This window comes from Puntigrus tetrazona, chromosome 19, assembly GCF_018831695.1.
Source record: "Puntigrus tetrazona isolate hp1 chromosome 19, ASM1883169v1, whole genome shotgun sequence".
Classification (NCBI taxonomy): Eukaryota; Metazoa; Chordata; class Actinopteri; order Cypriniformes; family Cyprinidae; genus Puntigrus; species Puntigrus tetrazona.
Window position 1 is genome coordinate 14,442,884 of NC_056717.1, and position 13,142 is coordinate 14,456,025.

At 36.3% G+C, this 13,142-nt stretch overlaps 1 protein-coding gene across 1 annotated transcript; it reads left to right on the plus strand.

Annotated features, from left to right (window-relative positions):
• The first annotated feature begins 583 nt into the window (after positions 1 to 583).
• Positions 584 to 11,938, plus strand: grinaa (glutamate receptor, ionotropic, N-methyl D-aspartate-associated protein 1a (glutamate binding)). The gene is made up of 7 exons (XM_043217780.1): positions 584 to 742; positions 6,942 to 7,321; positions 7,851 to 7,969; positions 8,536 to 8,736; positions 8,905 to 9,033; positions 9,232 to 9,375; positions 10,144 to 11,938. Exons 2-7 carry the CDS (start codon positions 6,964 to 6,966, stop codon positions 10,291 to 10,293), a joined length of 1,101 nt encoding a protein of 366 aa, XP_043073715.1. The 5' UTR covers positions 584 to 742; positions 6,942 to 6,963; the 3' UTR covers positions 10,294 to 11,938.
• Positions 11,939 to 13,142: the final 1,204 nt, after the last annotated feature.

Sequence of the window (13,142 nt, forward strand, 5' to 3'; positions counted from 1 at the left end):
TTTATTTAATCTTGTGGCCCCTTAGAAGTTTGTTGATTCTCTTGGTTGATATCCACTAGGCTACGTTTTTAAATCTTTATATATATTTATATTTAGGGGTCATAATCATTTTTCCTCAAATGAAGTACATTTCATTATATTTTTTAAAGATTACATGCTGAGCATCAAGCCTCTCATTTCCATAAAGCATTTGCCTGTTTTTTGTCACGCATTTGAATGATGCAAACAAAAAAGAACCCCATTACACAAATATTTATTCGATTTATATACAACATGACATTGAGAGGACATTGCTAACACTAAAATAGTTGAAAAACATTTAAGTACATGTACTAGAAAAGCAGTTAATGTAATTAATGTTAATGTAATTTCTCACTACCAACACTCTGACAACCCCCGAATGCTGGAAATGCATCCCTACGTCTGTTTTATGTTTTTATACATATATTCGCCCCGTGTAGATATTTGTAGAACATTCTAGCAATTACGTAATGGGAAGGCGTCTGCGTTCACGTCCCATCTCTACAGTGCGAAGACGTTTCTCTCGAATCACGTGACTTCTCGTGAACGTCACACGGCCAGGCTGCGATAGAGTTGCGGTGGGCGTGGCTAACGGATTCGGATCAGACAAGCTTTACTGCAGCCAACGTCAACACAAACCAACAAACAAGGACTCTATTTCTGCTGTCATTTAATAAACAGACGTTGCGCTTTTTTTTCTGCGTGTCTCCTGAACGGAAGGGTAAGCCTGTCTTCATTTGCAGTTTCTTCTCATTTCTAAGCAAATGTTGTTAAGTAACGCAGGTGGATGGACATGGCGCTCGTGTTGTCATGGTGTTGTTTGGTGCGCCAGACCGAGCTTCGTGTTTTTACACGATTAAATGTTCAAAATCGGCTCTGTCATCGCACATTTCTGTCGTTTCAGAGATATCGTTTTTTGTGCTGTAACGTTAAACTGCTACGATTGATATTATATGTTACAACAAATGCGGCCATTCGGGTCATATATTAATGGCATGCGCAGCGGCCCCGTTATACCAGCGACAGATTAACACAGATTTATTGTTAGGTTAACCTAGCCTTGAATGATCTAATAAAACGGCTTACTTGTGTGTAGATATCATTTTTTTTGTGTGGTTTAGCTGTCATAAATTTGTTGCTGAAAGTTGGAAAGTATGGTATTTTTTAAATGTGATTTACAGTGTCCCTAACGGCTCATTAAAACGGTTTCTTTAAACCCCCTGAGTTTGTGTGTTAAATCTTAGGTAATTGAAGACACAAAGCCTTAGTTATGGGCACTAGTTACCCCTAATATAATATTGTGTCAGTAGTTCTGTTTGAATGGATTGGTCATGGCATAATTTGTGGCAGACTGTTATGCCAAAGTGCCTATTTTTTATGTTACTGTTACTTATTTGTAACATGCGTTTTTTTTTCCAGTTATAGCATTCATTAAATGTTAGTACTGATTAACTAGATACTAGTACATGGTTAGTCGAAAACGGTACTAGTAATAACAGAATATAATAGTGAAGCTGGAATGGATACTAATAGCTATTGGTAATACTGATATATATATATATATATATATATATATATATATATATATATATATATATATATATATATATATATCTCACTGGAATGGCAATATATAGTAGATAATATTTACTATTGACATCATTTAATGAAATATTATGGTATAATACATAATATCTGATGAAAAGTGAAAAAAGTATAGTTGGGGAAAATGTCGTTATTGGATTAATTGTAAGCATAGTGCTGTTAACACAGATACTATTCGTTGCAAAGGAATAATTGCTTAAACAGCCACACACGGTCTGTAATGGTTCCTTTTTGCAAAGCAAAAGTACAGGTGCAGTCAGTCAGATTCAAATCCATGTTCGGTAACACGCAGAGAAAACAAAACAAAACAAAAAGTGGAAAAACCATGTCACATGTCTGATGTGCAAGACCTTGATTACCGCAGCCTCTTCCTCTCAGTGTGACGTTGCATTTTATTGACTTTGATCATGTGCTTATGTTTACTGGAGCGTATTATGCTTTAAGCCAAATGAGCTTTATCATAGGAAATCCTTGTACATTTTAATTTGTTTTATTTTCTCTAAAATTGATGCTCTCCTTTCTCATTATTTGCCAAGTCACCAACTTACTTGCATCCTGGATAACATTCAGGTCTACTCATCATCCCTTTCTACCCCTCTCAGCAAATTATACAGCTCAATACCCACATTCATTTCCCTAGGCTTGCTTAAACTATTATTATTTGTTTGTTGACATTGTGCATTGTTGTTCTGCAAATTTTAAGCAGTTTCTCAGACAATAAGTGTTGTTGATATTTCATTTTGTCTTGTAGTTGAGGAGTAGGTGGCTGTTTTCTGTTGGGCACAGTGCTTTTCAGCTGACCAAATGCTGGAGTTTGTCATTCAGTTGATGGACAATTGCAAATGTCTGCTCAGCCACTCTTTAAAGTCTTCAACCTTATCTGATTTAGCTTGGTTCCTGTGCATTGGTTAGCTGCCATAATATGCTCATGCATGCATGCAAATGCATCCTGTAACCAATGCAAACAGGGTCACGTGTAAAGCTCCTGTTTATGCAGCCATGAACTGCATCGGTTTGTTTCATGTAATGTTAGTTAATCTGTGCCATTTAATCTGGGCCATTCAGTGTAGCGTAAAAGCACATTGTTCGTATTACATGGGAGCAAGAAGGTGATGTTTACCTTCACAAGTCTTCATCCACATGGAAATAAAATGCTGAGATGGTGGATTAAAGCTGGAATCTGCCTCTTCTATGCACATTTGGAAAATATCTTGGAGAAATATGAATGAATTTGACATAGGTCCATAGATTACAGAATGGACTAAATATCCATGGAAATAATCGAGACGCACATCTGCTCTGGAACTTTGTGAGACTTTTAGGGGAAAACAGAATTTGTCAATTGTCCATTTTTTAAAACTGGCAATTTAAAACTTTTAGTTCATACACATTGTTTCTGATAATCATGAAATATACGCTACTGTTTTCTTGCATTTATTAAGGCTGCATTTTTTAAATCGTAATACAGTAAAAACAGCAATATTATGCACAGTTATAATTTAATAGTTTTTTAATATAAATAAAAATTATTCATTCTAAATAGGTCTTATTACTAATGTTGAAAAATATTTTTGTGGAAACTGATGTAGTTTTGTTTTTTGTTTTTTTGAGGATTCTTTAATGGCACAAAGTTCAAAATAATATCATTGATTATAAATGCATTTCTCTGTAATGTCGTAATTCATTTCTTAAAAACAAATACCGCCTTTTGATGCTAGCGTATGTTGAGTTTTGTATTTTTAGAGAACATGCATTAGAAGTGTAATAAATAAGAACAATGAAAATGATTAGGTGAAGTAACAGTGCTATTTTTAAGCTTACTGTATAAAAAACAGTATATTGTAATGATAAAAGAATTTTGTCCAATCTGCATTACTAATTTGTCATTGTTTATCAAAATAACCAGGTTTGTGTTGGTTGTTTGTTGTTTCTTCTAAGCCCAGTTTTTGAAGTAAGAAGAAATAAATATGTAAACTGATTTAGGTTTAGGTCTGTAGCCCTGTTCACTAATGCTTAGTGATTTGTGCGACTGTGAGGTGTTTGGCTCACTGAAGCGGTGTTCTCTCTGTATAATTCCCTCCGTGAACCACTTCAGTAGTAGCCAAGTGAAGTGCCTGTTTCATTTATCCACCACATGTCCCCTATAAGAGGATTTTTCTGCTTTTGTAACCCTTCCTAGACTGAATTGAATCACCAATTTGGACAAAAGTCCTCAGAGACGTCTTTAGCTGTCGCTGTTTTACATCAGATCTTTCCTACACATTTGTGTGAATTGCATCATCTTCAGCACACCCCCACGTTCCAGATTCATGATCCTAATGATTAAAAGAACTAGTCAGCCTGATTTTAAGCAGATTTTTAATGTGAATTCGGAAGTTAAAAAGGTCTGCACTTGCTCTTGCGTTAAAGATAAGATGTATAAATATAAATATAAACAAAGTTTGTTTCTGCCCTGAATGAAATAAAATGCTAACTTGTTATTTTTAGCAAACAGACCGGAGGATATGTTTAATTTTAGTGTTTGCGTCGACACGAGGCTGTCTTCTGGTAGTGAAAGCATCAGAAGAACCAGATGAAGAACCTAACATCCATGAAACCTTTCCTTTCCACAAACGGTTCTTTATAGTGGAAAACGTGTCGGAAGAATGATGCTTTTTGTTCACTGAAATGTTATTTGGCATACCAAAAGTCACAGGGTTTTTCACTGTCACTGCATGTGAAAAACCTGTTTCGAAAGAGTGCGAGCTTACAAATGTGTCACCGTCAAGGAATGAATAGTCAACTGACGTGTGCTATTAAACTAATCCTAATTTTATCTTAAAATCATACTTTATTTTATATCCACACATACATTTGAATTATTCATTTTATTTAGCTTGAGAGTAAATATTTTGACATTTGATTTTTAATGAGCCGTCAAACCGCAAGGGGATAAGTGAAATGAGTTTGATTTACTTTTTTTATTGATTAAACGTGACAGTGGGATTTAGAAAGCCTTATTGCTGAGCTAAAACAAAGTACGCTGGAATGGCAGAATCAGTCAGAGTTAGGCTACATGTCTACAAAAACAGCTCTCAAACTTGTTTGATTCTTGATGAGTGCAGTGATCTGATAGCAACCGGCAGCACAGATCTTAGTAACATATTAAGCTGCTTAATTTGGTTTGTGTAGTTTGAGAGATAAACAGACAGGGATGTTAATGAATGGAGAGCTTTCAGCACTGATTTAATAGATCACCCTGATGTGATTTACAGATTGTGTTTTTCGGTAGCTGACATCCCAAATACAACACAAGCTATTATTTTATGTTTGACAGCTAAAAAAAAAGATAATTTTTGACATATGTTAAAAGGATCAAGACTTCTGTCTCTCTGTTCGTCAGGGGAAAATGATGTGGAATTGCTTTATTTAATTCCTGCTGCTGTGAATAGAGACAGTGGAAAACAGGCCGCTGAATATAACCTGGTCTGTAACGCTGGGCAGACCGCTGAGTTGAGATCAAGTCACATGGGATTTGGCATCCACAGTAAATGGGACAGTGTTGCATAACTGCTGTTACACAGTGAAGTCTTTTAAACAGGACAGAGATTATTCATAGTGACATTTACTTCGCAATATTATAATATGTGTTACAGGGTCATTATGTTGTGCTAACTAACTTGTCTTGTGTTTTTCCTTTTTTGAAGGTTATTGCATTTTATAAAAAATTACAGGGTTTTTATTTAACTAATTAATCTTATAAATTGATTGCCAATAGTAGTAGTAGTTGTAGTAGTAGGCCTAGTTGGTGTTGTTGAACTGTCCGTGCTATGTTCCCCTATTTATATTAACCTTTCTGTTAAAAAAAAACAATAATTTAAAAACACTGTTACATGCAATTAATTAGCAAATCTCTAAATGAATATTTTTCACATATATATTTGGACATTATGATGTTTAGATGCCTAAATTAATTTGTAGCATTTTAAATTATTATTTTTATTTATTTGTACAGTAGTGTTTTATTTTTATAATACAGTTATATAATTGTCTACAATTTTCTAATATCATTTAAAAATTGTGTTGTTTTTGCATGTAAACATACAACATGGACATCTTTAACCTTTTATAAAATGTTATGCAGTTTTGTTTTTTTTTGTTCAAGGTTCTAAGACTTGAGTGCTGTGATGTCTAGTTTAAGATCCAAACTTTTTATTTCATTACATGGTTTTTTTTATCTAGCTTTTTAAACACAAGCACATTGTGTGGACGACCCCTTGGAAACAAAAAACGGATTCACCGAATAAATCTCCTTTTTATAGTCAGCTTTTCACACATTTAAATGAAGGGATTTATCCTCCAACTCTTGAATTCAGATGCACCCATTGCCTTTACTTTAACATCAATGTCTAGCAGTTCCTGTCTCAGCTGCACAACCCTCTTTACCGAGAAGCAGTTTAAGAACCTGTAATCATATATCCTCTGCCGTTGGATAAATATTTGGATAATTTATGGTTGAGTGTATGCCAACAGGTTATTGAAAGTTTAGTTTGTTCTCCATATTCAGCTGTAATTCCCACTGAATCATGCCCTTTTTGCCTTCTGGCGGTCCCTATTGTGTTAAAATGCACCACTATTCTGTGGACTGAACTGAATCTTTGGGTAAACATTGTTGGATTGTTCACTTGTGGTCGGTCCATTTAGAGTGGTTTCGATCAGATCGTCACAGCTCATTGTTGGTTTATCTATTTTCAGTTCAGGGATGCGTCCTACACAAACTACTTTAAAAATTTTGATTGGCTTCGAATTTGAATCCTTTATATTTTAATCAAGTCAACAGCCTTCTCTAATTTAGTCTGCATGGAACCACTTACATTTATCAATCTGGACGTTACAATAAGGGAAAAATGTACTTCCATTTCATCAAGATTTTCATTTAGCTATCACTTTAATTAACAAAAGCAGCAGCATTACTTATTAAAATTAGTCAAAAAAATTTTATTAAACGTATGGTATTATTTTATGTCAAAAAATATATTGTTTAACCCATTTAAAATCTAGTAAATTGAATAGATTATTTTATCCACTGTTTGTGTAATTTGTCTTTATATACTAAGAGTACCATGTGGCTAACTTTGCAACATGCTGACATCATACTCTATTGATATCAACTATTTCAATACTGCTGTGTTATTGCCTTCCAAATTAATTACTTATGATTTTCCATAATGTTTAGGATGCTGCTTTAGTCGATTTGTTTAACTGCACTGATGTAAATATTTATTTGACTATTTTCTGTACATTTTAACCATTTTCTGTTTTTATGTCAATATCAGTATTCCAGTGAGGGAAGGAGACATGTCCCAGGACAAGCCAACCTACCCTATAATGGGGGAGAACAATCCTCTTCACAACAACGTCTATGGGCCACCCAAAACTGATGCCTTTGGAATGCCTCCACCCAACTATAGCCAGGGTCCGGGAGCTCCACCGTACGCGACACCAGGACCCTACGGCCAGCCCGGTTACGGCCAGCCCGGTTACGACCAACCTCCAGCACCAGGGTTCGGCCCTGGTCCGTACCCACAGATGCCATATCCACAGATGCCGTACCCACAGGGACCCTACGCTCAGGGGCCCTACGCTCAAGGGCCATACCCCCAGAGTCCATACCAGCAGGGGCCCGGCCAGCCTGCCTTTGGTGTAGATCCTAACGGTAAATATCATACGTACTTTCTAGAAAAGAAAAACTCTGTTTGTGTCAGGTCTCACTATGTATACTTAGGAATTTGCTGTAAAATGTTGTACACCGTTTAACTGATAAGCCTACCCTCTTAAGAGTGTGTCCCTCTCGAATAAGCTTGTTTAGTCAGCATGTACTCTGTCCTCCTGAGGGTTATTTAAGGTAAAGTGCTCTGCTGGAGCTATTCAACAAAAGGTTACTAGCTCTGTGAGGGCTGAAAATGTATAATTTGTTCTTTTCTTACCTCAACCCTAGTCCCTGCTGTAACAATTAGGATTTCTTTTCAACTGTGTTATTATGAGGTCTTGCTATTGCTGCTGGAGTAGATGCTATAAAGTCTGCTTTCCTTTCCAAACCTATAAAACTGTTTAAATCTGTCCCGTTCTTCAGTTTTCCATTTCTGTCTGCATTTTGTTGAATGAGCATACTGGATGGATTTAAATACATTAGACGATGGCTCTAACATACTTTAGATTTCATCATTATTTCATGTTTTTGACAGCTTCTATGGACAGCCCTGGATACCACGGTGGAGATGGACCCCCTTCCTACTATGGCAATGATGAGTTTGCGAACTCTGGCTGGGAAGATAAGAGTATTCGACAGGCCTTCATTAGAAAGGTAAGCAGTGAGAGACAGATTCAGGTGTGGTCTTTATTTATTTTTATTGAATTTTTTTATTATTTTTTTTTAATTAATTAGTAGAAAAAGTCCTGTGTTCCAGGTAAAATGAGTAAGAATGAAAACTTGTCACATTTCCTTTTTGTATATATTTTTTTACATTTCCAATTGCTCATATAGTAAAAAACAATGCAACACTTACAATAAGGTGTCATTTGTTCACATTAGTTATTGAATTAAGTAACATGAACAAGCAATGAACAATACATTTATTACAGTATTTATTCATTTGTTTCACATTGGTTCTTAAAAATACAATCATTCATTGTTCATGTTAGTTAACTTTTTGTTTTGATTTTGATAATGCATTAATAAATGCTAAAATTAGTATTAATAAATGCTGTTCATCCTTTGTTCATGTTAACTAATGAACTACATTGTAAAGTGTAAATGATCAATATGTCTATTGATCAGTTATTAGAAAAGGTCTTTTCAAATGTGTGTAAATATTGTTTGTAGCAGTAAAATGCGTCAAAGAGAAACACTTTGCTTTACTCTCTTCTCAGGTGTTTATGGTCTTGACCGTGCAGCTGTTGGTCACCTTCTCTTTTGTTGCCATTTTCACCTTTGCACCTGAAGTCAAAGTGTTTGTACGGAGGAATCAGTGGACTTATTTTGTGTCCTACGCTATCTTCTTTGTTTCACTGATCGTTCTCAGCTGCTGTGGAGAGTTTCGCCGCAAACACCCATGGAACCTGGTGGCACTGGTACAACTGATTATATTTACAGAATTCTTTAGTGTTTTTATTTTACGTTGTGCAAATACAAAAAGGTCTTTATTTAAGTTCATATGATTTGCTAACTTGGAAAAAATTGTAATTTGCATTATATTAAATGTTTTAGTATATAGTTAACTGTTTCTTTCTCTTTTTCAGTCCATCCTGACCCTGAGTCTGTCCTATATGGTTGGAATGGTTGCCAGCTACTATGATACAGATGCAGTTATCATGGCAGTGGGCATCACTGCGGTGGTCTGCTTCACAGTTGTGCTTTTCTCACTGCAGGTTTGTTTGCTCGCTGTTACAGTTGATTCTTGTTTTTATTTATTCACACTTTATTTTATCAAGCAACATCTCATGGCTATTTACAAGTACAGTTCACGGTTTTGGACCTTTCCATTCCTTGATGGCAAAGTTAGTTTATGTCCCTTGCATGCAGTAACCACTACTCATTGTCATTATCCTTCTCTTTTTCAAAAATAGAGCAAATACGACTTCACTTCCTGCTGGGGTGTTCTTTTTGTCTGTCTGATTGTCCTGCTCCTGGCCTCTATCCTCTGCATCTTCATCCAGAACAAAATTCTCCACATCGTCTATGCCTCGCTTGGGGCCCTGCTGTTCACTTGTGTAAGTACCTTTTTTTTTTTCTTCACAGAAATGTATACCTCTAAGTTATTAAGACTGTTAAAAGTCAGATGCCAATTTATTGAAAATAAATGTAAAGTTGGTGTACATCCAAACCCTCTCTGGTTAGATTTAGTTTACTTGCTTTCTTTTGCTCTTTCATCTCTTCAGATTTTTTAGCTTATTCATTATGTTCCACTGCTGGTTTCAAAAAGATGACATAACAGCATTTTGGACTAATGGCCGTATTGGTGCTTTGTTTTTACACTTTGTTTAAATAATCATTAGATTCGGGGGTAAAAAATTAGTTTGCACAATTTAATCAATGGCAAGTGGAAACCGGCACTTTGCTATTATAAATTGTTGGCTATTAAAGTCATCATTATTTGTCAAATCTGTGGAAGAACTGTTAGGTCTTTGTTGTGAGATGCATGTAAAACGTTTTAACATCTGTCTTAAACTGGGTCATCAAATTTGGGCCCTTTCAAAATCTTCAGTTTTCCAGTCTGACTGGCTGTATAAAATCATGTCTTTTGGAACTTCATGTTGCATTTGCTGACGATTTGATGATTGCATGATTTGTAGTTTCTGAATAAAACATTAAAACATCAGCTGTGCTGCTAGGCCCAGTGCATTGTGCTAGATGGTTTCTTTAAAAGAGCCCCTCGCGGAAAAAATGAATATAATTTTCAGTCTCTAACAGCTCAGTTTGCTTTATTTCCCCAAATACAAAATGAATGCGACACTCAGTGCTTCTTTGTTCGTTCTCAGTTCCTGGCCGTGGACACCCAGCTTCTCCTGGGGAACAAGAAGTTGGCTATTAGCCCGGAGGAGTACGTCTATGCAGCTCTTAACCTTTACACTGACATCATCAACATCTTCCTTTACATCCTGGCCATCGTGGGTCGTACCAGGGAATGAGTGCGCCCCCTTCCTATGAGAAGAGGAAAGTCCACTCAACAAGGAATGATGTACCACCTCACATCTCATCACCTTTCCTCACGTTCTTAATTTATTTGTCTTTCACATTCCCTGTATGTCAACATGTACAGGCTGATCAGGCCATAACCTCTTTGTCCTCTTCCGGGGCGAAATCAGAAAATTATTTAAGAACCCGTTTGAATGTAGTTCCTCTACATCGCTCGCTCTGTCTTTCTTGTTACCACCGCTTCTGTGGTTCTGGAGATGTATAGTGTGATATGACTCAACAAATGCATCCAGACGGCATGGCAGAAATCTCACTCGACTAACATTTGCACGCGGCCTGGTTGACGGAGAGGGAGAAAGAAAGAGCGGATATCAATGAGCTGAGATTTGTTTGTGAGAGTAGTGAACATTACCGTTACTAATGTGCTCCACTAGTCAATATAAAGTCTCTGCATGATAGTCTAACACAGCAAAGAAGTTCAGACAGACATAGATACTTCTCCAAACATTTGCATATACACAGTAGCTGTAAATAGTCAAATAACGCTCTAACCCCTCTAGTTCTAGGCATGAATATCTGAATATCTGGCTGTGCTGCTCACTAATGTGTGCGTTTCTATAACATTGCTGCTTTGCAACATAATACCACCAATATATACACTCCAAGATGACAAACGTTCAGTCGACTGTATTATCTACAGAATAACTATGACAAGTCTTTTTTTTGTTTTTGATTTTTTTTGAGAGGAAGGTGAGCTTGTGAGGTTGTCCTTATTATCAAATCGTTCCAAAGGTCAGTATTTGAGGCTCAAACACTACATTACATGACTCTTTTCTCTGTCATGCTGACTACTTACTTTTTTTTTTTTTTTCATTAAATAGATCATTTTGTGTGTATATGTGTGTGATTGAGGGAAAGAGATGTTATTCCCTTGTTTTAACGAATGTAAATGGAATATTGGATTATTTGATGCTTTTGGAAATCTCGCTAGTTGCATGTTACCTTGCAAAAATGTTCCATGTGCTGGAAAACAACAGGATATTTCTAGGATAATTCTTGCATTTGATGTTTTTGTGGTTATTATAAGTTATTTATTAAAATGCCAGAGGAAGTCTGCTGGGCAATGGACGAATTGTCATGAGCGTTGTAATGTGGTTCTTTTTAAATTGTACTAGAAAAGTAAGAATTTAAAAACATCGACAGGCATTTGATTTAAGCATATTAGGGCTAATTGCAGCATATGAAGACATATTTTTGTTTTTTAAAAAATTGGAATACTAAAGAATATGTACTTCAGGTGGTTTTACAACCGTTTCACAGCTAGTTAGTTAACTTCTAACATTCGACAAAATGTCATGTACAAAGCTGAAATCTCCTTCCTTGCATGTGGAACACTGAACTGGCTGTGAAAGTCAAGGGTTAGGAAAATATCGACTTGAGTGGCATAAACCTTTCGTTTGTTTTAATAACATATTTGTCTTTATTACTAACTTCTGTGTAAGTAAAGCTATAGTGGATTGAGGTGTGTAGAGTGTGTTTGGGCTTTGTAGATCTCTTTGCACTGTACATTTGCATTAAACTGAAGTTCCTCTGCAGCCTGTTTGCTTTTCATTACAAAAATAAAATTAGGAAAACACAGCTTGAAATGGTCAGTTGTTGTACTTTAAGGGACTAGCAGATTGCAAATCATACATGAAATGTATCATGATGTGTCTTGTTGAGAATGGTTATGATTTAACTGATTAATACACTGATAAAATTAGTCTTCACTCTCAGAAAAAAAGGTTCAAAAGCTACACGAAACATTTTTCTCATCATAATTGTGCTCATGTAAAAAAATAATTTTGTTTTAATAGTCCTTGTTACAAAAACCTTTAGAAATGTTGAGGTTGTTTACTGTCATATATTGTATTGTATGATTGTTAACATGAATCTGCAAACATAAATAGAAACATTATAAATATATAAACACCTGCATTCCACAAAAGTGGAAGAAACATAAAAAGTCAGAATGGCAGGTGATGTGTTGGAAATATTCACATCATAGACAATATGATAAACCTACTTGTAACTTAACCATGTAATATGTGTTTTACTCCAATCAAGTGTAGTTTTAATATTGTTATCTGAGATGAATCGTTGACGTCTTGTGCTTGGTTAAAAATGATAAAAAAATCACTTCAAACATGTTTTCATATTAAACATTAAACATGTTCAACTTTTAGTTTGCAGTTTTTATTTATACAAAAGGTAGAGAGGATGTTTTGGGAAGGGGCCGTGCTCTTCATCTGGAGCAGTAGTGGCGGTTGTGCTTATTAAACAACAAGTGCTTCAGTTTTGGATCATTTCTGTATCGTTCAAGCAGCAGCTCTTTCTCTCTTCGCTCCTTCTCTTTCTGTATTTTCTTCTTCTTTTCCTCACATCCCTGGACCTCTACCGCTTCCTCTAGCAACTCGCTGTCACTCTCCAACCAAGCAATCGTCTTCCTCGGTCTGATTTCAGCCTCCATCGATCGGGGGCTTTCAGACTTAGGTAAGTTCCAGGCCTGATAGTTCCCTGTGTAGTCCGCGAACTCTGACTCTATGTCATCCTCTATGTCAATGAGCGTGAGTTGCGGAGGCGGCTCAAACTGAGAAGAAGTGGGCGGCTGAGGTCCCGCGGGACTGGAAGGATAAACCTGAGATGAAGAATGTTGCAGATCAACAACTTCTTCATATTTAAGAGCGGGGCTCGGAGGCACCACCAGTTGTTTGGAAGGACTGAAAAACATTTCTTCAGGTGCTGGAGTGGGATGTGGAGGAACTGCCGGCGGCTTGGGAGGATCCACCTGAAGAGGAGGCCA